Raw genomic sequence first — 25,465 nt, 5'->3', positions numbered from 1 at the left:
TCCTCTTTCTTGGGTTTCTGCTGCCTGAGGTATTCACTGAGCACTCGGTCAGTTGGGGCCATCTTCCCAATGTATTCTTGGATGTTCCTTGTCTCATCCTGGACTGTGGTGCTGACACTCACCAGTCCCCGGCCCCCTTCCTTCCGCTTAGCGTACAGCCTCAGGGTGCTGGACTTGGGGTGAAACCCTCCATGCATGGTCAGGAGCTTTCTTGTCTTTATGTCAGTGGCTTCTATCTCCTCCTTTGGCCAGCCTATTACCCCAGCAGGGTACCTGATCACGGGCAGGGCGTATGTGTTGATGGCCCGGATCTTGTTCTTACCATTCAGCTGACTCCTCAGGACTTGCCTGACCCTCTGCAGGTACTTGGTGGTTGCAGCCTTTCTAGCGGCCTCTTCATGGTTCCCATTTGCCTGCGGGATCCCCAGGTACTTGTAACTGTCCTCTATGTCTGCAATGTTGCCTTCTGGTAGTTCAATCCCCTCAGTTCTGACTACCTTCCCTCTCTTTGGTTAATGATCTCACTGAGGGGGTTCAGGCCTATGCAGAACAGCAGTGGGGACAGAGCATCTCCTTGGTAGATCCCGCACTTGATGGTAACTTGTGCTATGGGCTTGGAGTTGGCCTCTAGTGTTGTACGCCACATCCCCATTGAGTTCCTGATGAAGGCTCTTAGGGTCCCATTGATCTTGTACAATTCTAGGCATTCCAGTATCCAGCTGTGGGGCATTGAGTCATAGGCCTTCTTGTAATCAATCCAGGCAGTGCACAGGTTGGTCAGTCTGGTCTTGCAGTCTCGGCTGATTGTTCTGTCTACCAGTAGCTGGTGTTTTGCACCTCTGGTATTCTTGCCAATTCCTTTCTGTGTCCCGCTCATGTATTGACCCATGTGCCTGTTCATCTTAGCCGATATGATGCCTGACAGGAGCTTCCATGTAGTACTGAGGCAGGTTATTGGTCGGTAGTTGGAGGGGACCGGTCCCTTCTTGGGGTCCTTGGGGATCAGGACCGTCCGCCCTTCAGTTAGCCATTCCGGGTGTCTCTCGTTAACTAGCAGCTGGTTCATTTGTGCTGCCAGACGCTCATGGAGTGCAGTCAGCTTCTTCAGCCAGTAGGCGTGAACCATGTCGGGCCCTGGTGCTGTCCAACTCTTCATACTGGAGACCCTTTCTTGGATATCTGCCACTGTGATGGTTACTGGACCCTGTTCAGGGAGGTCGCTGTGGTCTGCCCTCAGATCCTCTAGCCACTGAGCATTGCCGTTATGGGTTGCATCCTTCTCCCATATGCTCTTCCAGTATTGCTCCGTCTCCAGCCTTGGTGGTGCTGTTCTCTTATTGTTCCCTTGCCACTGAGAGTACACCTTTGCTGGTTCTGTGGAGAACAGCTGGTTTATTCTCCTGCCTTCTATCTCTCTGGTGTACCTCCTCAAGCGGCTGGCCAAGGCTGTGAGTCTTTGCTTGGCAGTTTCCAAGGCCTCAGGTATGGACAGCTTGCTGTATTTCTTAGGCACCTTATTTGTCGCACCTTTCTGCAACTCTGTTAGTTGGCTAACCTCCCTCCGTGCTACTTTGATCTTGCCCTCTAGCCTCCTTCTCCATGGAGGGTACTGCCCCTTGTGGCTGTTCAACTTGTAGCCAAGCATCTCACTGATCACTGCTGCCGTATTGTAGATCAGCTTGTTAGTGTCGGTAATCGTGGTTGTAGGTATTGCCCGTAGTGCTGCATTAACATCATCTAGCAGACCTTCTGAGGGTACTTCACGTAATCTTGGTAACCGGCTACGGGGGATCCAGGTTTCAAGCTTGGCCATGATCCTATTTTTCAGGTCAGTTCCTCTCGCACTCAACGATCCTTCTCCTATCGCACTTGGGGCTATGTACCCAATCTCGGGTGGGGGTGATGATATCTCCCCCCTGACCTGGCGTCCTGACTCCTCCTTGCCGTAGCATTTGTGTTGTACCTCGTCAATCTCTAGCTGTGAGAGCAGTCCCTTCTTTCGAATGTTGGAACACTGAGCTACTAGTTGTTTCGCCGTCATTGTGGATGTTGGGTATCGAAGAATCCATAGGTCCCTCATCCTATTCATGTAGCCCCTTCCGCCGGGGTTACTTGCGTAGTAGCATTCCAACAACGCCCTGTTTTCGTCCCTTGCCCACCGATGCCTTCTTGTTCCAGTAGCCCACTTTTCGTCAGGGTGCCCTGGTTCCTCAACACCTGACGCGGACCTTGTTGATCCGGGCGACGTCCGAGCCGGCATGCCTTCATATTTATCTGTCTCGCTCATGTCTGCGGTAGGCTTGCTTAGCATAGGGGGTCTAGCCTTAGGACCCTTACTGGATACAGACGCCCCAGGCAGGAATCGAACTTGCGATCCTCTGTTCCAAAGGCGTGTAGTTTAACCACTACGCTATCCAGCTGCTACATACATATATGTATATATATATATACATACATATATATACATATATACACATATACATACACACATATATATATACATACACACATACATATACACACACATACATATATATATATATATATATATATATATATATATATATATATATATATATATATATATATATATATATATATATATATGTGTGTGTATATATATATATGTGTGTATATATATATATGTGTGTATATATATATATGTGTGTATATATATATGTGTGTATATATATATATATATATGTGTGTATATATATATATATATATGTGTGTGTGTGTGTGTGTGTGTGTGTGTGTGTGTGTGTGTGTGTGTGTGTGTATATATATATATTCTCAGAGACCGTCAGCAGAAAACTATCCTTTGTTAACTCACTTTGTTTTTGCACCATTAAAAAAAAGTGTTTTTTAATCGTACATAAAAACCCCAGGGCCACATCTCTGCTTGTGAGTATGAGAAAGATGTCAAATTTTATGTTACCATTTTTCCCACAGAAGTCACCCACATGGCAGAGGTCAGAGACTCGTCTCATGTTTGGAATGGACCAAATCGCGACTGCTGCTGCCAGTATAGATTTTAAACAGTTGCTATGTGGGCTGAGACAAACTCTGAGGCCTTACAGTAAGTTGTCTTCAAACCGGTCTCCCGCACCACACTGTAGATAAGCTTGGATCCTGGACACCATCCCAGTGATACGTGAGCACGTGTGTGTACATTGGCACAGTCTTACATGTTCCACAGACCAGCGGGCCACTTTCAAAAGGCTTCTCACCTCCTTCCACTCAAGGTCATGAACACGTGCAACAATAAACACACTTCACCGTGCATCTCTGAAAATTACCCTTCTGGTCTTCTTCCAGTCCAGGTCAGAGGCAGGAAGTGAGCCGAGAGAAAATGAGGAAGCAGCAGCAGCGCTCTCTTGCTTCAGGTAGTGACCCTGAACCCTGACCTTTAACCTCACCTTGAATCACTCTGACAAAACACAGACTTGCAGCTCCTAATAACCTTAAAGTATATATTTTTTTAAAAGTCAGAAATGCTTAAGATGTTAAAACACATTAGTAATATTAACTGAGCATTGAAATAAATTTAAAATAAAAACAGAAAGCTCCTTTATAATTTATCTCTTTATTTTCGGACAACAATAATAACAGTATGTTGCTTTTGTTCACTTTTTTACATTTACAGAAGTGGTGGACTCATGGACTTTGTTCCTTAATCAAACTATTGGACAATGTTTGAGGTACAGCTGCAAAAAAAGAAATGACTGTTCAGGCATGAACCCTGTCCAAATCCAGCATCCTTAATGCTCGTGTTTGCAGGTCAGAAATTCAAACCTTAGAACTATCTTAGAAGTATCAACAGTCACAAGAAGCCTAGCTGTTTTTGGACAGAGCCCACGGCTTTGGAGGGTGACTGATTTTCCAGAGCTGCCTCACCAGTTCCAGAAGAATAACCTGCTGCCATGTTTGGCAGGCTCCAGTTTGCCCTCGATGGTTTGGTTGGGCTCTGGACGAGGTCTAGAGTGGTAGGGGTTCTCTGGCAGGGGCCGCGAGGTTGACACTTTGGTGACCTAAGAAAGAAAAGCAACACACAAACCATAAATTCTCAGACATACACAGTATAAACACACTGAAGACTCACTCAAATATTAATTGACACACTGATGTCAAACATGGCAGTTATTAGGAAACAATAGAGCACATGCTCCGTGCCAATCTCTGACAAGAGATTATGCTTAAACCGCATAATAGGTCCATGCTAAAATGAAACCATACAAAAGTTGTCAACAGCTGAAGCCCTGAACATTTCCTTAGCCTTTCACTGGGCCTTCCATCTCATCCCTTGTCATGATTTATATCCCTGCACCTCTTTGTTTCCCCCAAAATCATCCAGACTGTCCCCTTTGTCCCACCTTCACACCATTTGCCTCCTAACCTTTCTTACAAAAAACAGTTTGCTAATTTAAGTTCCAAAATGAGTAACAAAAATGGAATCTGTTTTAAATATATAAGCAGCCAGAAACTTGGTCCAGATGCACATTAACTCATTCACTGCCATTGACGTCTATAGACGTCAATTGAAAAACTTACGTTGACTGCCATTGACGTCTATAGACGTCAATTACGTTTTCAATGGGAGGGGCTAGAATACAACCTCGGGCAGCTTGTCAGTGAACATCAGACTGCTTGAAATGTATTTTTCACAAAAAGCTCGTTTTCTCCCTTTTTTTGGTCAAAACAGGCATTTTTGGTGGAACCCACCTCTCTTCTACAGCTGATTACTAAAGAACGGAAAATGGTAGAAACAAGCTTTTTTTTTTTGGATGGAAGAAGAGAGTCTGTTCTTCATTTTGGTAAGTTCAGCGTTTATATGATCATAACACACAGTTTTCTGTGGCTCTTCAAAAATGAGTAAAAATGCTCAAAAACCCTGGCAGTGAATGAGTTAAACAAGAACATTTTTCACAGTTTTACAAAGTCACATTTTTGTTCTTTTCTTTGCCGGCTCACATGTTTGAGTCGGTGCACAATATCTCTGTCTAACAAATGAAAGACAGCCAGAAAGTTGATTACAACCATTCAAACGCTCCCAGGTTTTTGGGTTGTTGTTTTTTTTTTTTTGCAGAAGTCCTTTTAAAAGACTACATAAATAAATGTCTAATAATCTATTGTTGGCATCGCTTTTTGGCTCCGTTTTGATTGCTGATACCTAAATTAGTGATTGCCAGTGTTATACAAGCCCCTTAAAAATGCTGGTTTTATGGAAAGAGAAAAAAACAAAGCAGCATAAAACTATTTGCCTGCTCAGAACTGTAGCTGAATGAGACTGCATAAGATGCAATCATACATACCCCACAATCAACATGAATAGAGCCCATCAACCGAGCTACAGTACTCACACTGCAAATGCACAAGTTAATCCCTCACCAGTCTCACCTTAGACAGATCTCCCAAGTCAGGTCTCTCCCATCCCAGTTTCTCAAGGACGCAGCTGTCGAAAGCGTGCTGCTGTTTACGGCAGTGACGGAGTTCTGCCAAGTTTGAGTAATCCAGGCAGGTCCAGTACTCCGTGAAGGACTCGGCACAGTTCCCCTTGATTTGCCTAAAAGGCACAGTGCAGACAGACACACATCATAACATGCAGAAGCAGGATTAATCTTCATACAGACTGAATCTGCAACGCATGAAGTGGAAATCTTTCTCTTACAATATAATTCATTTTTATCCATCATCCATTATTGAAACATTAAAACCACAAAGATGAAATTCATAATATTGACTGTATTGTTTAAATGCGGTGTTCTCTGGGAAATGATCCCAGCATTCATGTGACTAGCACTTTGACGCACACCACCCATGTCGCAGACAGACACCAACACACCCACTGCTAACACCTTCACCCTCCAAAAAGTGAAAGCACTCCCCGACAGCAGTGGCCTCCACCCTGCGGAAATGTGCCCTGTCAGAGTGCAAAAGTGGCCTAAGTCACTGGCCTGACCTCCAGAGTTCCTAGATCCCAATCTGGGAAGTTTGGAGGAAGCAAACTAAGTCAGATGCACAGAGGCTCCTCTCCACATCCTACAGGACACCATCCAGAGATCCCATCAATCCAGCGACCACTGAGAGATGTTTTGGTGGGTGATAAGGGGTACCTACACAATATTAGGCAGGTAATTTTGATGTTTTGATGCCTAGTTGTATGATACTGGTGCTGACACCAGTCAGCTGACACCAATCAGCACCAGTATCCCACCAGTCAGTGGGATTTTCAAAAGAATGCATATCATAGGAGTCAATAATTCAAGAATGTAAAGGACAGAGCTGCTCAAATTTAAGAAACCAAATGTATTTAAGAACTTATATCAGCGTATGGTTACTCTGCTTGTGAGCAGTCACTTGTTGATTGAATCTGATTGCTATGGGCTGGTTTTCTATAACAAGAACACCTAAAGGTGGCTGGCAGTTGCCAGAAACACCAGAGAATCAAAACAGGCCCCTGGTGCAATTACAACTTTTCTCAAATCTATCTTCATTATCATAATTGCAGGTTTTTCTCTCACAAAAGCACCTCAGTTGCTGCACAGGCGTCACAACATAACCAAAGCTCAGAATAAAACTTTTCAGTAAACACAGACACTGCACTTAAGAGTGAAAAAGGCCAGACCACAAAGTTTTATGGACACAATACGCTTCATGGGTAATTTTCTTATTCATGTTCTAAATCGGCCACTTTTTCTACTAAAGAGAGGGAAAATTACTGGAGTGTTTTCTACATCACACTTAATGAGCTCAAGTTGATGATTTATTCTTATGTTTTTGGATAATTTAGAGAAGAGGCTGAGTAACTCAGAACAGAGAAATGACAATCTGGAACTGATTTTTATAAAGTCAAAATCAATATACTGATCAATAAGTAAAGAGAACATGATAAATAAAAAGCTTTGTGGAAACAAATAGTGACTCAACAGGACAAATGATGCAAAAGTGCAAGCGGCTGTGTGATTATCACACATTACACAATGGAAAATAACTCTTCAACGTATGCGGCAACAACCCTAAAGTTGAAGTAACTGAAATTTTGATGAAATATCTATTGAGGCTCATACTGATCTCATTAAAAAATGTCACTGCATAAATCAACCAGCAAAATACAACAAGATTTAAAGGTTTCTTCCCATAACTTAGTGCACAAGTTGAGCACTCATCCTCCCCCATCTTACATTAGGATGTACTTTGGATAATTGTCACACTGAACCACCGACCTTCTGATCAGTAGATGACCAGCCTTACAGGGAGTGCAGAATTATTAGGCAAATGAGTATTTTGTCCACATCATCCTCTTCATGCATGTTGTCTTACTCCAAGCTGTATAGGCTCGAAAGCCTACTACCAATTAAGCATATTAGGTGATGTGCATCTCTGTAATGAGAAGGGGTGTGGTCTAATGACATCAACACCCTATATCAGGTGTGCATAATTATTAGGCAACGTCCTTTCCTTTGGCAAAATGGGTCAAAAGAAGGACTTGACAGGCTCAGAAAAGTCAAAAATAGTGAGATATCTTGCAGAGGGATGCAGCAGTCTCAAAATTGCAAAGCTTCTGAAGCGTGATCATCGAACAATCAAGCGTTTCATTCAAAACAGTCAACAGGGTCGCAAGAAGCGTGTGGAAAAACCAAGGCGCCAAATAACTGCCCATGAACTGAGAAAAGTCAAGCGTGCAGCTGCCAAGATGCCACTTGCCACCAGTTTGGCCATATTTCAGAGCTGCAACATCACTGGAGTGCCCAAAAGCACAAGGTGTGCAATACTCAGAGACATGGCCAAGGTAAGAAAGGCTGAAAGACGACCACCACTGAACAAGACACACAAGCTGAAACGTCAAGACTGGGCCAAGAAATATCTCAAGACTGGTTTTTCTAAGGTTTTATGGACTGATGAAATGAGAGTGAGTCTTGATGGGCCAGATGGATGGGCCCCTGGCTGGATTGGTAAAGGGAAGAGAGCTCAAAAAAAAAAAAAAAATGACAAAGGATGAACTGAAGCTCTGCCATCACGTAATGTCGCATACTGCTGTTTCTGATGTCATTTAATAAAGAAAAAAAAAAAAAAAAAAAAAAGGGAAGAGAGCTCCAGTCCGACTCAGACGCGAGCAAGGTGGAGGTGGAGTACTGGTTTGGGCTGGTATCATCAAAGATGAGCTTGTGGGGCCTTTTCGGGTTGAGGATGGAGTCAAGCTCAACTCCCAGTCCCACTGCCAGTTTCTGGAAGACACCTTCTTCAAGCAGTGGTACAGGAAGAAGTCTGCATCCTTCAAGAAAAACATGATTTTCATGCAGGACAATGCTCCATCACACGCGTCCAAGTACTCCACAGCGTGGCTGGCAAGAAAGGGTATAAAAGAAGAAAAACTAATGACATGGCCTCCTTGTTCACCTGATCTGAACCCCATTGAGAACCTGTGGTCCATCATCAAATGTGAGATTTACAAGGAGGGAAAACAGTACACCTCTCTGAACAGTGTCTGGGAGGCTGTGGTTGCTGCTGCACGCAATGTTGATGGTGAACAGATCAAAACACTGACAGAATCCAGGGATGGCAGGCTTTTGAGTGTCCTTGCAAAGAAAGGTGGCTATATTGGTCGCTGATTTGTTTTTGTTTTGTTTTTGAATGTCAGAAATGTATATTTGTGAATGTGGAGATGTTATATTGGTTTCACTGGTAAAAATAAATAATTGAAATGGGTATATATTTGTTTTTTGTTGAGTTGCCTAATAATTATGCACAGTAATAGTCACCTGCACACACAGATATCCCCCTAAAATAGCTCAAACTAAAAACAAACTAAAAACTACTTCCAAAAACATTCAGCTTTGATATTAATGAGTTTTTTGGGTTCATTGAGAACATGGTTGTTGTTCAATAATAAAATTATTCCTCAAAAATACAACTTGCCTAATAATTCTGCACTCCCTGTAGTTCCTGAGCCTGGGTGATGTCATGATCGAGATGCTGAATCACCCAGTAATGTTTCACATACTTTAAATTAGCCATTGCAAACATTTTAGGCAAAACTGATTTCGCAACAGCAGTGCACACAGTCTCAAACCAAATGGTAGCATGGATTTCAGGATGACATACTTTGGATTTTGTCATTACAATCTTTTTAATTAATTAATTAATTTGTTTAACTGATCTCATGCTGCTCTTTTAGCTGCTTTAATACACTGGCAGCATCTCCTCCTTTTGTGTCTGGAAAACACAAATATATTGCTTGCATATTGATTTTTGTATACCACTTATCGTCCCTTGGTCCTTGGATAACACCCATATAAATTTTTATGTGATATAAAAAATGTCATATCACTATATCATTGCTATAGCAACGCCATAAATTTATGTTCCCTAGTGCACAACAACAGGATCAGCACGGCCGTGTCTGAAAGCCAAGCATCAGCCTCCCATGATGAGTACCTAAAAGGCAGCTACCTCAACAAACTCCAACAGTTCTTTCCTGTTCCTGCTAAAGGTGGAAATTAACACATTTATTCGGACTGGGTTGTTTGATACCAGGCTGCGAGAGTTGAGGCTCGGGTGTGAAATTTATGGTTTTCAGGGATTTTATTGTTAGCTTGGTTTCCCTGGGTCTTTTCTCGTGTTGTAGTTGTGTGTCTTGTTTTGAAAGATATATTTACCCGTTACCATAGCGACCAGAGAGCATAAAGGGGCAGAGAGGAGGGTGTTACTCTCAATGTTGTTGGTGCATTTCAGGAGGACGCTGCTAATAAAGTTACACAATTACACAGTGAATTCGCTTATTATTAATAAATTTACAAAATACCACAGTTTTTGTCTTGGTCGTATCATTTTATTTTGTTGTATTCATCCACGGCACCTTAAAGGCTGGTCCGTGAAAATATTGTCTTACATTAAACCGGTCCATGGTGCAAAAAAGGTTGGGGACCGCTGTATTAGGTGATAGTACCAGGTACATGGTACTTTTTTAGTACCTACTCAATCGAGGTTCAAAGCAATCAGAAAATGTGACGTTGTCAGACTGCATGTCACCGATTGGCTAGTCAGTAGCATCACTTGATAAATAATGAGAGTGTCTCCTTCACAAAAATCAAAACCACCATTTTTGCAAACCAGCAACAAGGGAACTAACACTGACTAACACTAACAGAACTAACACTGTGGTCCCCGATTCTGACAAAAAGCCACTGACTGCACTGCAGGTATAACATCACCTCAATGTTGTAGCATTCATGTTGCATACAAATGATGTCACGGGACGTTGAGCCGTGTTAATATAACAACCCCACGTACACATTAGGTAGTACTCGACTGTAATGGAAAATGACTTGTCGCATTGAGACGAGTAGGTAATAATGGAAAAAATGCTTACTTCTCTAGAATCTAGTTGCTCTTCTCCATCCTTGATGTTACATGGAAACCTGATTATCACCACCTTTTTCTTCCCTTGCACTACTTTTAAGTCACATATTCAACTTTACCATGACGTTTACTCAGTTATGTTAATAATTTATTTTAACCAAAAGTCAAAAGATTGAAAACCTTATTAGCAGTAGAAGACACAGAATATGAAACTTCCCAACTCTGCAGTCTTCAACAACTTTGAACTATGAAGGAACAACTGCCCAAGAGCAGCATTGGAAACCTCAGAACACATTCTCTTACCCACATGCCCATCACCAAGAAATGCAAAAGTATCTGACCAGAGTTTCACATGGACTCCCACAGTCTGCACTTTCAGCTGGCTCCAAAGTCAAGCCACATTTTCAATCACTCTCTGACCACAAGCACACTGTTCACTTTTGCAGATGACAACAATGCAGCAGCCCTCAGCTCTAAAAATATAATTACTCTGCCTAATCACCGGAGTATCGCCTTTCTGTCAAATATCATGACAACGTCAAGCCAAGGCATAAGGAAAAATGTTATTCTCGCAGAAATGACAAAGCTCATCCTTTCACCATTCAGACTGCTCAGACAATACGTCTAAGACCTCATCAATCCAGTCCTGTTTGTATATAGTCTCCTGCTTTCAGTGTTCACTTTCAGATATTGTGTCCATTCATACCAGAACTATATGGCACCAAACTACTACCTGAAGAAGTTGAGTGCACACTCATTGACCTTTCTCCCTTCCTCTAGGCACTTCCGGGGATCCTTCTCCTCCCAACGGCAGAGCATGAACTCTTTGTTGGGTTTGTCACATTGGGAGCCATAATGGTGGGCAGCAGCCTTCAGTACCGAAGAGGACACTTTTATCTGCACAGAAAGCAACACATGGAAGACAATTAGAATGAAAAAGGAACATAACTACAAGAGACACTAACAAATAACAATTATGCAATTGGTGTTTTCATGAGACACACTTTAGTTCACTTCAATTTTATGTATATAGCACCAACTCAACAAGAGTGTATATTAAGGTAGCACTTAGTACTAGTTTTATTTTGGTATATCAACAAGAAACATAAGACAGACCACAGTGAAGCCAAAGTTTATTTGCAATGTCTCTCTCTAGATGGGCTGTGTTTAAAAAAACACAAACAAAAGCCTGGATGCAGTTCCCAGTAGGAATTGTAAATGAACCTTGTATTGATCAGTTAATAAAGAAAAAACAGCATGATGTGACATAAAGAAAGAGCTGTGTTGCTACTTTAATATTCCCATTACAACTGCCTTGTAGTGATCACTACTAATGTGATTTAATTTATAGCTGCTATATGCATTATTATCTCATGAAGAGCAGGCACGCTCAACATATTAAGAGCTTCTGCTGTGAAAACATGTCCTTGAGCATCTGAACTGTTGACTGTTTATTTTTGTCCAATAAGAAACACAACCTATACAATAAATAAATACATTATGAAGCAAAACTCTACACAGAAGTACAAATTCTAACATGAGAATGACCACTTTAGCCCACAAATTCTGGCTTTTTTAAAATCTGAATATTTTACTAGGACTGCCCCCATGGTAAAATTGCGGCCTGGTCAGTGTTATAATAAAAATTTAGCTATAGCCAACGCATGCATCTACTTGTTTTGCATTTCCATTTTATCAAAGGAAAACATTTGCTTATTTATTTCTGAACTTTTTTTAATCTCCTCGTCACCCTACACATGTAAACATTTAGCCAGCACAAAATTAATGTGAGAAAAAACAAAAAACAAAACAAAAACAGACATCAACCACTGTTTGCCATTGATGCCATTTGACACATTATGAAATGTAATGATTTGTTTTATTTTTGAAAAATAATGCAAATAATGTTTAAGGTGAAATCAAATGTTCACAAATGAAACAGGAGTGTAAACATTATTTGTGACAGTTTCAGGATTTAAATATACAAAAAGCTAAAGTAAAAGAAAAAACTGAGATTAAATAATAATATCTCTGTTGCTGGTGTTGAATTATGTAGTAAAAATGACATTATTAAACGCTATTTACATTTAAATGATTTATATTATCTACAACAATATTTCTGAGGGCTACATAAGTTAATGATATAGCTGTTTTCTTTGTGTCTTCTCTTTTGGAGGGTAAGGCAGCTTTAACAATATGAATGCAGGTCAGATATATACAAGCATTGCTTCTATCTGACCCTGTTCAGCCACTACTTCCAATATAAGTGAATTTACTATCTGTATCAAATATCAATATCAAAATCTTTCAACAAGGTAAACATGTTGGTGCATTTCTACAACATATAAATATATCTGTGTATATATACACACTATATTCTTCTCTTCATGTTCTCTTTAAAATATCTGCAGGGGTCTTGCCAGGTATTTAACAAAAGTCATACTGTACTTAAAGAAAGTTTGTCTCACAAGCTGAAAGAGTATGCTTTAGCAAAAGCTTGATCAAGTGCTAGGATGTTAGGACAGATCTAATTTAATGGTGCAGGCTCGTTTATTATATCCTCGGTGCTATTATTGTTGGACAGGCACAGGCTGCTGCTGCTGACAGCTATCACCTGACTTCCAAGGACACGTTCAATATGTCAAATAGCACTGCTACAACAGACTGGTATAAGAACCGAATGGAATCGAAAGCTCCTTTCACCCTGACAGGTATAACCAAATGTACATTCTGAATGCACATTTGCTAAACTTAAAAGACTCAAGACGTTAACGCCATATATTGTTGTCAAAAATAGTTATAAAGGCGCCCGAAATATTTAACACCTTCCTGTGCTATAGTAAATATTCACTCACGTGTGTATAGCATTCATCAATATAATATAACTATCTTAGCAAGTAAAGCTAGTGGCTTAAAGTTTACAGCTTTTCAAATGAACCGTGCAGCAGCTATCCCTTCAGCTAGCTACTTAGCTGGCTTGTCCCGTCTTCTTCATTCATGCTAAACAATAATGGCCGCTCACCTCGTCCACCTTCATCTCCTGCAGGGTGGGGACTTCCAGCTTTGTGGGCATGACTGCGTAGATGTGCAGTTAAAGAAATCAAGAAGCTCAAATACCGCTGGTGAAAAACATTCAAGGTCCTCGTCAGACGTGCGAGCGACGAGGCCGTAAAGAAGGTCAGTTAACTTCCCCTGCTACTGTCAGCTAGTGGCCGCGCTCTGATGACGCAATTCACAGAGCGACGCGGAGCCGCATGCGCACTGTCAAAAGACTTTTGAGAAAATAAAATTGGATTGACATTTATCATATTTTATTTAAAAATGAATAAATCCAACAAACTATGAAAAAAACATTTTTTTTAAGATGAGTAGAAACCAATAACTTGTTCAACAGTCGTATTGTTGCGTCATTGCCATGGTAACGGTATACCGCTTCACTGCTGTTTTCAGTTTTTTTTATTGTTTTTAGATCGACTTTGCATGCTTTTTCCACCCTACATAGAAAGCAGGACATTGTGTTAATGGAGCATATCGGAAGCAGTTACAATGGGGCAACAAAATTTGGCAGGTAGTTTGGCCGTTGTTGTGAAAAAGAGCCACAGACACAGTGTTTGCATGTGTGCGTGTGTTTGTGTGTGCTCGTATACTCAAACACAGTTCATAAAACAGTGTGTTTTTTCTCTGCTTCAGGATGGAAGGTGAAGGAGAGTACACCTTCCCTACAAATACAAGATATGTGGGAGAGATGAAAGATGGAATGTTCCATGGCAAAGGAGTGCTGTACTTTCCAAATGGAAGTAAATATGAGAGTACCTGGGAAAACGGCATAGCCAAACAGGTGAACAGTTTTGTATGCGTGTCCATCCCTTCATGTCAGACTGTCTGCAGCCACATGCATAACTGTGTGTGTTTCACATTGGTTATAGCTGATATTATCTGATATTACATCTGGTCCCTTTTAGTAATCACTCACAGTTATTATCGTAGTAATTAGGTTTGCCTTTTTTCGGTAGGATCTTTAGCCTCTCCTGCTCTAAAGTAAACTTTCATGAACCTCACTGCAATAGCAATCACTACAATTATTATCATCACTGCTGTTGCGGTTCATTTGAAATGATAGTAGCTCTTACCCATGACAAACCTTGGCCCAGACAACCCAGCACCTGCTTTTAGTGCCAGTGAAAGACCTGCAACTTACCTCCATGCAGAACAAATCTAAACAATTCAATAAACCCTGAAGTTTCCTCCAATTTTTGCCTTTTCTATGCGATCCTTTTGTAATACCAATTAGCTTTTTTAAAAGAACTGGCAAATGTAATAAAAAAAATAAAATAAAAATAAGAAGAGCACAGATTACAGGCGCTCAGGATCTTTATTCACAGCCTTAGTTAGAGTTGTGCAGGTGCTGAAACTGCTTCTGGCAGTGGAGAATGAGCAGGCCTGGAGGTTCCAAGGAGCAAAGGTATGAGGTTGGAGCCCAGAGAGGCTATATGTCAGAAATGTGGCTGGCTGGCACACAAAAAGAGCTCTAGAGCACAGAGAGTCATGGGAGCAAAAACTAAGCAAAGATTGTGAGTAAGCATGACACACTTCCACTCAGTCAGACAGTGGCTGCATGATTTGGTCTTAATACATAAGGAGCAGGCTTGAAAACCAGGGATCCAGGAGAAACCAGTGAGCAGCCATGCTCCTGGGAAGACCTTACAGCATTACGACCCATATATATGCTGTATAGTTAACAGCATTAATCGAAGCTGCTGCTCCTGGATCCTTATCAGCTCACTGACATGAGATAATGGTGCACTTCAATGGAGCAGATTTATTGGTTACACACCTAGTGCAGGTTTCAGAGATGTACTCTGAATATGACTTAGACTAAATGTCAAGGTCTTAGCTGTTTTTTGTTTTGGGGATATTGAATTCCTTGTGAATATATTTGAGTTTGGGCTTCTGTGGAGGTTTATTGTTATTTCAGGTGTTTCCCGTTATGATCTCTGTGTTGGATTTCTGGATTCCTGTTTTGATTTCTTTATTGTAGTAGATTGAGAGCTTTATCTTAGGTGACATTCCTGTTTGACTTTACAGTTATCCTTTTCGGATCCTTGTCCTTATTGTCCTTACTTGTATCCAATTACTTTTTTCAAGTAATGAGTAGAGTAAGGGATTACTATTGCAAAACAGTAATTAGATTACTGTTACTTTCCCATAAGCACGCTACGATACTGCGTTGCTAAACCGTGATTTTGTTTGTGAGAGTGTCTCATGACAATGTCTTACAAGTGTGCGACATCTGTGGCAGCAACAGACGTGTGTAGATCAACAATGGATAGTATGGAGTGCAGGAGAGAGCACGACCATGTAGCGTTTAAAGCTTGGAAGTACTTAAATTACTTCAAGTTTTATTCTGCAAAAAGTGACAAAAACATAAACTCCACTGTAAACTCTGCATAGGAGGAAAACTTCTTTCTACAGCAAAAAATTAAACTTCAAATCTGAGCAATTATCTAGGACACTGCCATGAATGTGAAATTCACAGAGAAAGCCCCGGATCCCCCCGCTGACATGACAGTTGCGGCACCTGGCAAACCCCTGACAGCCCCATTTCTGCTAAAAAAGTGAAAATAGATTTAAGAACGGCAGGACTTAGTGCTGCTGGATCTTTTATTTTATTTATTTTTTGCTGTTTTACTTGCAACTGTTTGAAAGAGTGAGTGTAAACACAAAATTATTTTATATGCTGGAATATGCAGAAAATAGGTTTTGTTACGACTCCTTCTGCTAGGCGGCAGGGGCAGTCTCACTTCCTCCAAGGCCCAGGGCCGTAACAGTTTAAATGTTAAACAAATTTCTTCAAAGTCAAAGACTGTTGCATATAATTTATTTTTTGCAAGATGCGATGTGCATAAAGTTAAAAGATTTAAAACTAATAAAACAAGTTTTAAAAAGAGTATTTTTTATTTGATTACAGGTCTATTGCTTTATTATGTATTCAGGTTGTGTATCATGTTTTTTAAAAGTAACTAATAAAGTAACTAATTACTTTTGAAAAGAGGAAATCAGTAAAGGAACGGGATTACTTTCTTGGAGAAGTAATCAGTAATTAGTAACTAATTACTATTTTCAAGTAACTTGACCAACACTGCTTATGAATGGCTTAAAATATTTTTTCAAGTGGCTCAAAAAGCTTCAGTCGAGTCATGCAGAATGTAAACAACTAAATAAATAACTATACATAATAAATGCCAGGGAAGTCTGTTTATGTTATGTGTGTCTGAAAGGGAAAAAATATCCGCTGATATGTTGCAATACCAGATTTGTAAATAGCCAAATATCAGTATTAATATTGGTCTTGAAAATATCACTATAACAGTTGAACTCTAGTTAAACTCTAATTAAAACTATCCAGAGTATCTAACTCTACTTATGCACTGAAAGAAAATGTGTGTATTTTTTGGAAGACTTTGACAGTTATAAGGATATTTTTATTGGGAAAAATTAGGAAAGCATGGAAGAACAATGAAAAAATATAGATATATAGCTAAAAATGACTGGAAAGTGTAATGCTGTAAAAAACAAACTAAAAAAAACAGGCGGCCGTCTGCCGCCATCTGCTGTGACTGGTTTGGGGGGGGGGAATGAGGGAGAAAAGAGGCAGAACAACAAACAGCGTCTTTCTTGTATCATCCCTTGAGGATAAATAAAGTTCACCCCAAATACCAAAAGGCATATTTTTCCACTTTCTCCTTGAGATATGTATCTGTGCAGACAGCTTTGGTTTTATCTGCTGAGGTTTGGAGATATTCATCACTGAGAGCTCTGCGTCAATCGAAAGACAATGGAGGGAAATTTTAATTCTTCTGGGTTCTCAGAGAACTCAAAACTGACATTTGAAAACCGCAGCTTCAACTTATCTTTCCAGAAACCATGCCTGGGGTATGCAGAATAACCCAGACCCAGACCTTACATGCAGCAAAGTTTGCTGGAATATTCCGTACGATAACTGTCATCAGTGAGATCTGTGCATTATCTTGGGTTTTTCACTGATTTGAGGAGCACACGTTACATTTCTTTCACTAACAGTGCACTGGGATTGGGGAGGATACAGATATTACAGCTTTGGTAAAGAAAACCCTCACTTTCCACTTGTAAGATATCACTGATAGGTGGTTTTTATTAAGCAGACTTAATTATAAGGATACTTCACAGGTCTGTGTGTGCTTCCACACCAGGGGACATTTACCTTTGCAGACGGACTGCAGTACCAGGAGAAGGACTGGAGCTACTGCAATGGTTATGACAGACGCTTCTACACGGAGAGGTGCAATGGCCTCAGACCTGCAGGTTGGATCTTATTTTCTAGACCACTCCTAAACAAACACACAAGGAATGATGAGCATATAGTGTACAAGCCAAGTCTCTGTATTGTTTGGCTGAAAGCTTCCTCTCAGTGCTGGATAATTTGTAAACTATGAGTTTTATCTGAACAGCTCTTTCTATTTCGGTCCCTGTTTTTACCTAGCAAAGTTATGCAGGCAGTTCTGTCATCCTGCTTCATGAGCCAGAGTCTGTGTTCATCACTGGCCTGACAAATAGATGGTTTTACCTCTAAGTCATTCCTCAGTCAAATCATAATAATTCCATCTATTCATACAGGAAAATCTCAGATAACAGATTTACATCCTCCACGAGCCATTCCTGATGGATGTTATGACTGTGGAGATGGTTTCTATAACCCCAGCACCAGAGTGGTCACAGCCTACACCGGCAGGTTTCTCAGGAGCGCAGGTGAGAGCAAAGCTCGCTAACCATTAGGAGAGGTGTGCTCATTCATATTAATTTTTTGTTATATACTAGTGGATACTTTGTAGCTTGTACCCCTGATCCACACAAGAAGCAGAATTATCTGTATTTTCACAACAAAATCCTCCTCTTTCACTGCTTACCCCACTGCGGTTTTGTGCACATTTTTCCACTTGTTTTGTTGCCAAACTGGCTCTGTCCACTGCTGAGCAATATCCAGGCACCGTGGCCTGTTGCGCCAAGGTAAATTAGAAAGATTAAAGGCAAGCTCAAACACAAAATTTCCATTTCAAATTATGTACACAAAGTGTTACGTCCAGTAAAGCACCTGTCAGTGATGGATTGCTTTATGTTAAAATATATTTATTCAGTAACCTAATAAAGTATGTCCATTTGTTTCTACGACTGACCATAGCTAGAAACAATATTAATTCCAGTAATCATGTAATTAATTTAACCTTAGCTTCAAATTTACCGCATGTGTATGTACAGCAAATATAAGTTTTGCACCTATGTTTAAACTAATGCTTGGATCATAGAAGAAAGCAAATATTTCCTCACAATATGGTTCTGTGTGACTGAGAACACGCGTTGCTGAATTCAAACAGGAGGGAATCAAGTAAAAAACAAGGCTGAGAGGTTAAATGATTGATTGATTGATTTGGCGTGAGGTACACAGGTGAGGAGTCTCTGGTGATCGGGTTTTACTGTAACATAATATTTAAGAGGCTACTGATGGAATGAGCTGTGCACAAATATTCCCTGATGGAGGGAGCGGTGGAGCAGGGCTGAAGAGTGATGCTAAAGAATCTGGACGGATGTGATGAACTTAGTTGGAAGGACAACAACCGTGAACACTGGCGGTGATGTAAAGCGCGAGGCGAAGAAAAGGGTTGCACTAATCGGATGCTGAAATGACCGCTGACAGGAGCAGAAGACTGTTTCAAGACTATCGCGGTGCATCCAGGTGGGAGGGGGGCAATTGTGTGAAAAATATCATATGACACCAGTTGAATTTCACAAACAAGACTTTTCTGATACTACTGCACAAGCTTGATTGATTAAAAAAAAGTAAAAAGTAGGGTATGGGGTGTAGGTGAATTTTTTCACTTTTGAAATGGGCTGTTCTAGACGTTCGAGAGCTGCTGATGAGACATGGTGAGAGAGAGAATGTAAATTGCATTAGTCTTTCTGATTGAACTTTTGCTAAACTTCATTAAACTCTATTGAAGCTACTTTTAAACATAGTAAATCCTCAGTTCCTCTTTCAGAGTTTCATACGTTCTGTTCTGTGCATCTGCCTGCACAGTATGTCTGTCAGCGAGATTACACAAATAGTTCAGGCAAGCGAGACATGGTGGAAAGGTGGATCTGATCAAAGGAAAAATCCACGAGTGACTCACTTTAAAAACGTGAGTTATGGCAATGGCATCAGTGAAGGATTTGCTTTACTAGAGCGCTTTTAGGACCCTTTTTCTTTCATCATATTTAATAACTACAACTCTCAAAGTATACAGTGTGGCCATATGGAAAGGTCTTGATAAGACTGAACCCATGGAGTGACATTAATGGATTATCCTTGCATTATCTGATTGCAGATCACTGTTGCATTTCATCTGATAGGCAAGCCTCTATAGGCTACAGCAGTAATTTTTTTTTCTCTTTTGTTATTTGTCAAAAGTGGAAAATTGAAGACACATTTTTCCACTGAACGAGTGCCCAGACTGGAAGTCTTGATTCGAAGTGAACGCAGTCTGTCGGGTGTCCCAAATTCTGACATCCTCTGTTTGTCGTGTCTCCCTGCCATGATTTTTCATCACTAGAAAATGTAAGACGTATAGTCAGTGTCATGTTTCTAGGGCTGACAACATCAGGCTGTCGTCAGGTGGCTTCCCAGTCGATCCAACAATCTGATCTGGATAAATATCTCAGCTCCCACATAGATAGCTGTGCACTTTATTCAGGCCTTAGTAGGCCTCATGCCTGTGGGGTTTGCAGTCCTTTCTCTGAACATGTGCTCTGCAATGTATTGACAAACTCCTGCAAAACTCTTGTAACACTGGTTTTAATTGCCGTAAGCCTACAAGTCAGTGTTTTCTGACATTCTTTCATTGTTAAATAAGACAGAGTCCAGCTTCAATGTCTGGCTTTTTATCTAACCATTTTCAAATCTGCTTTATTTTGTGTTTGAATCTGATTGACTCTTTTTCCTCTTTAGGAATCACAAACAAGTCTTAAGAAATGATTCTTAGCACAAGTTACAAGGTGACTCACGAGCTCCCTGAGGTATTAATGTATTTCGGGGCAGGATATTTGTATTTAGATGAGCTACTTGTAACACAATGCAGATTACTTCCACCGGTACACAAACCTCATTTACATATGTGTAGAGAGAGAATCAAACAGATCCACATCCTTGCCAGATGTCATCGGTATGTGTAAGAAGACAAAAATTTGGTTCACGATCCTTTCCTTAATGCGAGTTGTTCATCATCATTATAGTTCTGGTATTGATCTGCAGAGTGATGAAGAAAGGGAGATATGGGGGAAAAGAATAAGGGAGGATAAGAAGGAAAGATTTTTTTTGGGGGGGGGGGTTGGAAGTTGAGTTGAAAAAGAAGAGGAACCAGCCCCTGTTCTTTCAAGGAATGGACCGAACAAATGTCTAGGATGGCATCATATGAACGGGTTATGTATAGAATGAAGGGAAGAGAAGATATTTTTGAGCAGGTCTGGGGTCCCTTTTTGCGGTACATTGACAATGTCTCTTAGACATTATGATAAATGGTCTCTTAGAGGGATATTTCATGTGTCATTGGTATTTTGGTTGTTGTCTTTTTTTTTTTTTTTTTTTTTTTTTTTTTTTTTTTTTTTTTTTGCACCAGGGGGTTTTACCCTTATTCGTTTTTGTTTTTGCTGATGTTCTCCAGGAGGCGGTGTATTATTTTGTTTCTCCTGGGTTTTATTTATTTAATTTATTTATTTATTTATGTAATTTTTTTTTTTTTTTTTTTTTTTTTTTTTTTTTTTTTTTGGTGTGTTGTTTGTTTGCTTGTCTTAGTTTGTTTGTTTGTTTAGAAATGGACAGAGAACTGACAGTTTGATTATTGCAGTTGTATATTTATTTATTAATGTTTCTGTCCATCCAAAAATATTAATAAAAAAAAGAAGCCGTTAAAAAAAAAAAAAAAGAAAATAAATAAAAGTGTATGAATTTCAAGATAAACAAAAATGATGAAAAAAGTTGAATAAAGCAGCTAAAGACAAAAAAAAAAAAAAAAAAAAAAAAAAAAAAAAAAAGAAAAAGAAGAGGAACCAAAAACTTTCCAACAATACTCAGACTCTGTTTTGATTTAGATAAATATGAAGTCAAACAGGAACTGTTTAATGGGTCTGTGCCTCTTTTTTTCCCCTTTGTTCATATGCAGTTTGTGTGGAGTGATGTGTTGTGTATGTGGTGAATGCTGTTACATACACTCTTTATGCTTATGTGTACTCTCCCTTTTGTCTTGGTATACAATTCTTGAGAAGAATGTCTTCGTATCCTGTATGGATTTATTTTTCAACCCTGGGAGGTGAAGGCATATTTGTCAGAGTGGGTGTGAAGACTGAATTTATTGCCTCGTGGTTTCCGCCCAGGATGAGGACTGCGGGGATGATGGGGCACAGGGAAGGCCCGCCCTCCCAGTGGAGAAGTTTGCATGCAGCAAGTAAGAGGAAGGAGATCCCTATGTCGCTGTGGGGAAAAATTGAGCCAATGAAGACAAAGTCTCATGTTGTTTTAGTTTTGTTTTTAAGGTGCAAAAATTATTATTTTTACCCCCTGGAACCACATGTTGCTGCTTGGATATATCTGGCTAAACTTTCCTTACCCGCCAAATTGGACCTTCTGCAAAGAAGCCGTTGCAAACTTGGACAAACAGTCCTTCTTGGAACAGCGCCAAGCAGCAAAACAATAGGATCTGTTGATAATTTTCCCCAAGAGGTTTTAGATTATTTTTGGAGTCAAAGCGCTTTCTTGTCAGTTCCCATATGTATGGAGGGATTTGTCAAAAACGGACCATGTAGAGTGATAGTGATAATGGAAAGTGGTGGGAGTGGACACAAAATACAAAATAGCTACAGGGAAGAGGATTCAAGAGTGAGTTCGAACTATACGTTGTGTATTAAGACGGCTGTAGCCAAGCTGATTGTACTTTTTGGTTAACAAAGTCCATTTGTAAAGACTCGAGATAAGCATGTTTTGGAACCAGAAACAAAGAACTCAAAGGGCATTGTTACTCTAAAACACCTTGTTTTCGCCTCCTTTTGGCTGATGCTGATCATAATTTAGAAAATGCTGTATCCAATAAGAAACCAGTGACTGAGACTGCGAACCTCTCAGAAAAATGTTTACCGAGGTCATTGCTAATGCCCTCTGCTGGCCATTGGAAAGAGTGCAACGCTAATGCACTTCCATCTTTTATATACAGTCTGTTTACAATCTCCAAATACGCTGGCTGTCCACACTCATTCTCAACTACGGTGCTCTTTTGCTTTATAAGCCTCAGATACAGATACAGCTGTATTTCATGAAAGAGGATGCTGGCCATTAATAGAACGATTGGGAATTTGTTCCTCATATTCAAGTTTACTCAAGCTCAGCACCAAACCCTAAACCACTCCTCAAACGTGAGTTACTCTGGATAAATGCCAACGCCAAATAGTTGCAACTCAAACAGTGACAACAGTAATGGATGACCCTCTCTTTCTGAATCCAAGTGGTCTGCTCAGTTAATTCCACAAAGCCCATTACAAATATTCACTTTAATCATTGACCAAAATGACTCTGCAAGCCGACGGAATGATCTTTTTAACCTATAGACGATAAGTGTCCTCCTCCAACACGCTGACGCATGAAGTCAGTGTGTCGTTCTTGGCTGCTGTTTATTATTTCATTTAAGGTCATACAGTCTTGAAAAGCTAATCCGTCCTAAATTATCTGCTAAATTAGTTTTATGATTCTAATCAAGCAAAGAATTATCTTTTTTTTTTTTTATTATTATATCTAAAGTTAGTGATTTCATAGCCTCAGTTAAAATAATTTCTCATTAGGATTCGAGAGGCATTTCAAAGACTGGCACAGCTCCGCACAGTTATTGTTTTTGGTTGGATGACACTGGAAGAAGGGAGTTTGGAAAAGGGTCTCGAGCAGGAGTCAGACAGGTCACTTGGATACAAAGCTACCTCCTGCTTTGAACAGAGGACAGGAAAAAAGGAAGTGTGCACTGTGCAGTTATTGAAAGCGATTCAAAATACACATTCATCTATCGCAGATTTTGTTTCTGGTTTTACTACCTCTTCTTAAGTCCCACAGCAGGTTGTAGGTGGTGCAGTAGGTTACTTATTGCTCACCTGGAGAATAAACCAAGGGAAAATAAGAGTATAGTGCATGTCAAGCAGCAGATAGAGGGAGCACCTTTGTGCTCTAACTTTAAGAGTAGGGATGGGTATCGAAAACCGGTTCTTGTTGAGAACCGGTTCCCACTGTTTCAATTCCTTGGAATTGTTTGCCATTTTTGCAAACGATTCCCTTATCGATTCCAGTCACTCCGAATGATGTCACCACGTTGCGGAACGCCATTTAGCTGGCAGGAAACATGGCGGCTCAAACGCTCAAAAGTTTGATTGTACTTTACGAGAACAGGGCAACGTGCAATACTTGCAAAGTAGATATTTAATTAAGGGAGGAAACACTACGAATATGCAAAAGCATTTGCTCACAAAACACATGATGACTTTAAATGAATGTCATGTTTTTAATTCCGCTCCGGACTCGTGAATCTCAACCCAGCGGCAGCGGTAACGTTTGCACGTCCTCTCCCGTTAATGCGGCAGGTAAATAATCAACTAACAGTGCATATTATGTTAGCGCGATCTGCCTTCTTACAAAACCTGCCATTACTGTGCATTTAGGTGACCATGATGAGAGAGACAGACAGAGTCTGGCTGGCTCAGATGCTGGCAGTTCTCGCTGCAGTCTACCGGTAGCTTCTCCTTTCAGGCCAGGATAGACGAATGTCACCGAGCAGTGTCTAAGTTTGTGGTAAAAGGTTTGCACCCATTTGCCACAGAAGATGCCCCCGATTTTCGGTAAGTGAATGTGTTTAATTGTAGGCAGGGACATTACTGGATATTCTTGTGTAATTGCTACAGAATAATTTATGTTATACTTTGTTATTGCTACAGAAGAATATTTATTTTACAATTTTACATTTACAATTTTTTTTCCTGGGGACCCTGTGACACCCCATTTAAGAGCCATAGGCTGTGGATCTCTATTTTTAATCTGCTTTGCTGCAGACTTCCAGGGACATACATTAGTACTTTAATTAGCCATTGCTGATGAAGATTGCTGCTAAAAGTTTGAAGGTACTAAGACATTTTGCACTGCTCTGTGAAACTGTAATTTAAAAAGAATGAGGGATGCATAGGTCACATCTGCGCTGGAAATCTCCACTGGCGAGTGCCTGAATACGTTCTGTTATTACTGCAAACAAACACACACACAATCAGTTGTGAATACTGCATTCTGTCTTGGCAACAGGCAGCTTCAGAAGGGGCCATGTGTTGCCATATTATTTGGAGCGTTTTCCTGTTTCTGGAATAACCGCTTCCAGTTGAGACTCTGGGCAGAGCAAGCTGCACACCGAACACATTCCACTGCCAAGGAAAACACCTCTCTGGTGACCAAAGCGCGGCCCCTCCCTTTGTCCCCTTCCAGCCAAGGTGTTTCACAGACAGATAGAAGTCAGCCGGTCCGCTGGGGAGTGCAACATATCCTCACGCTGCTTTTCCTATAAAACAGGATTCCTGTGTTAATCCTGTGAGCCCTGGCAGATGGATTAATACATTTACAGCTAGAAATTGTAAAACCATCGCTGTTTCATGTTGTATGTGTGTGTCATCAAGACACAAAACCACATTAAAATTGGAGACAGATGACTTATTTATGTATGTTTGAATGTTTGTCTAAGTGTTCATTTTGTTGATTTCCATAGAGCCTTTGCTTAGAAACCAAAAGTGTGCTCCATCGATCGCACCAGTGAAGGGTCAGGTCGTTTCTCAGCGAGTCACAGAGTTCCTGTGAATATTATCCAAATTCTGGATTTACTTCAGCAGAACCTTGTTCATCTCTTATGCAACCACTGTGCTATAAGAAAACCCATTTTCGTTTTTGTAGTCAAGCCATGCTGTATATCTTTGTGTGCATGTATACGTATGTATGTATGTGTGCTACACCACTGCCATTAGGCTGGAAGGAAAC

General features: G+C 40.4%; 2 protein-coding genes across 5 annotated transcripts in view; one reads left to right on the top strand and one right to left on the bottom strand.

The window, feature by feature from the left end:
* Positions 1 to 3,570: 3,570 nt before the first annotated feature.
* On the bottom strand, positions 3,571 to 13,591 carry ndufa8 (NADH:ubiquinone oxidoreductase subunit A8). The gene is made up of 4 exons (XM_086300543.1): positions 13,382 to 13,591; positions 11,093 to 11,256; positions 5,398 to 5,563; positions 3,571 to 4,031 (listed from the first exon to the last, which is right to left on the bottom strand). Exons 1-4 carry the CDS (start codon positions 13,430 to 13,432, stop codon positions 3,894 to 3,896), a joined length of 519 nt encoding a protein of 172 aa, XP_086156669.1. The 5' UTR covers positions 13,433 to 13,591; the 3' UTR covers positions 3,571 to 3,893.
* A 54-nt stretch (positions 13,592 to 13,645) lies between these two features.
* The window catches only part of morn5 (MORN repeat containing 5), a 40,119-nt gene continuing 28,299 nt past the window's right edge, over positions 13,646 to 25,465 (top strand). Inside the window, exons 1-4 of one of the 4 annotated variants that reach the window (XM_086300544.1) lie at positions 13,646 to 13,927; positions 14,050 to 14,197; positions 17,589 to 17,700; positions 18,013 to 18,144. In XM_086300544.1, the coding sequence (XP_086156670.1) occupies positions 13,881 to 13,927; positions 14,050 to 14,197; positions 17,589 to 17,700; positions 18,013 to 18,144 (439 nt within the window). In that variant the 5' untranslated portion in view covers positions 13,646 to 13,880. The remainder of the gene's footprint in view (positions 13,928 to 14,049; positions 14,198 to 17,588; positions 17,701 to 18,012; positions 18,145 to 25,465) is intronic. The other 3 variants (XM_086300548.1, XM_086300547.1, XM_086300546.1) reach the window with 3 other exon arrangements.

The sequence above is a fragment of the Aulonocara sp. 'chitande type north' Nkhata Bay genome, linkage group LG7, assembly GCF_057382095.1.
Source record: "Aulonocara sp. 'chitande type north' Nkhata Bay isolate Kocher_YH1m ecotype deep benthic linkage group LG7, A_spYH_male_GT1.1, whole genome shotgun sequence".
Lineage (NCBI taxonomy): Eukaryota > Metazoa > Chordata > Actinopteri > Cichliformes > Cichlidae > Aulonocara > Aulonocara sp. 'chitande type north' Nkhata Bay.
This window is presented reverse-complemented; position numbering and strand designations above follow the sequence as displayed.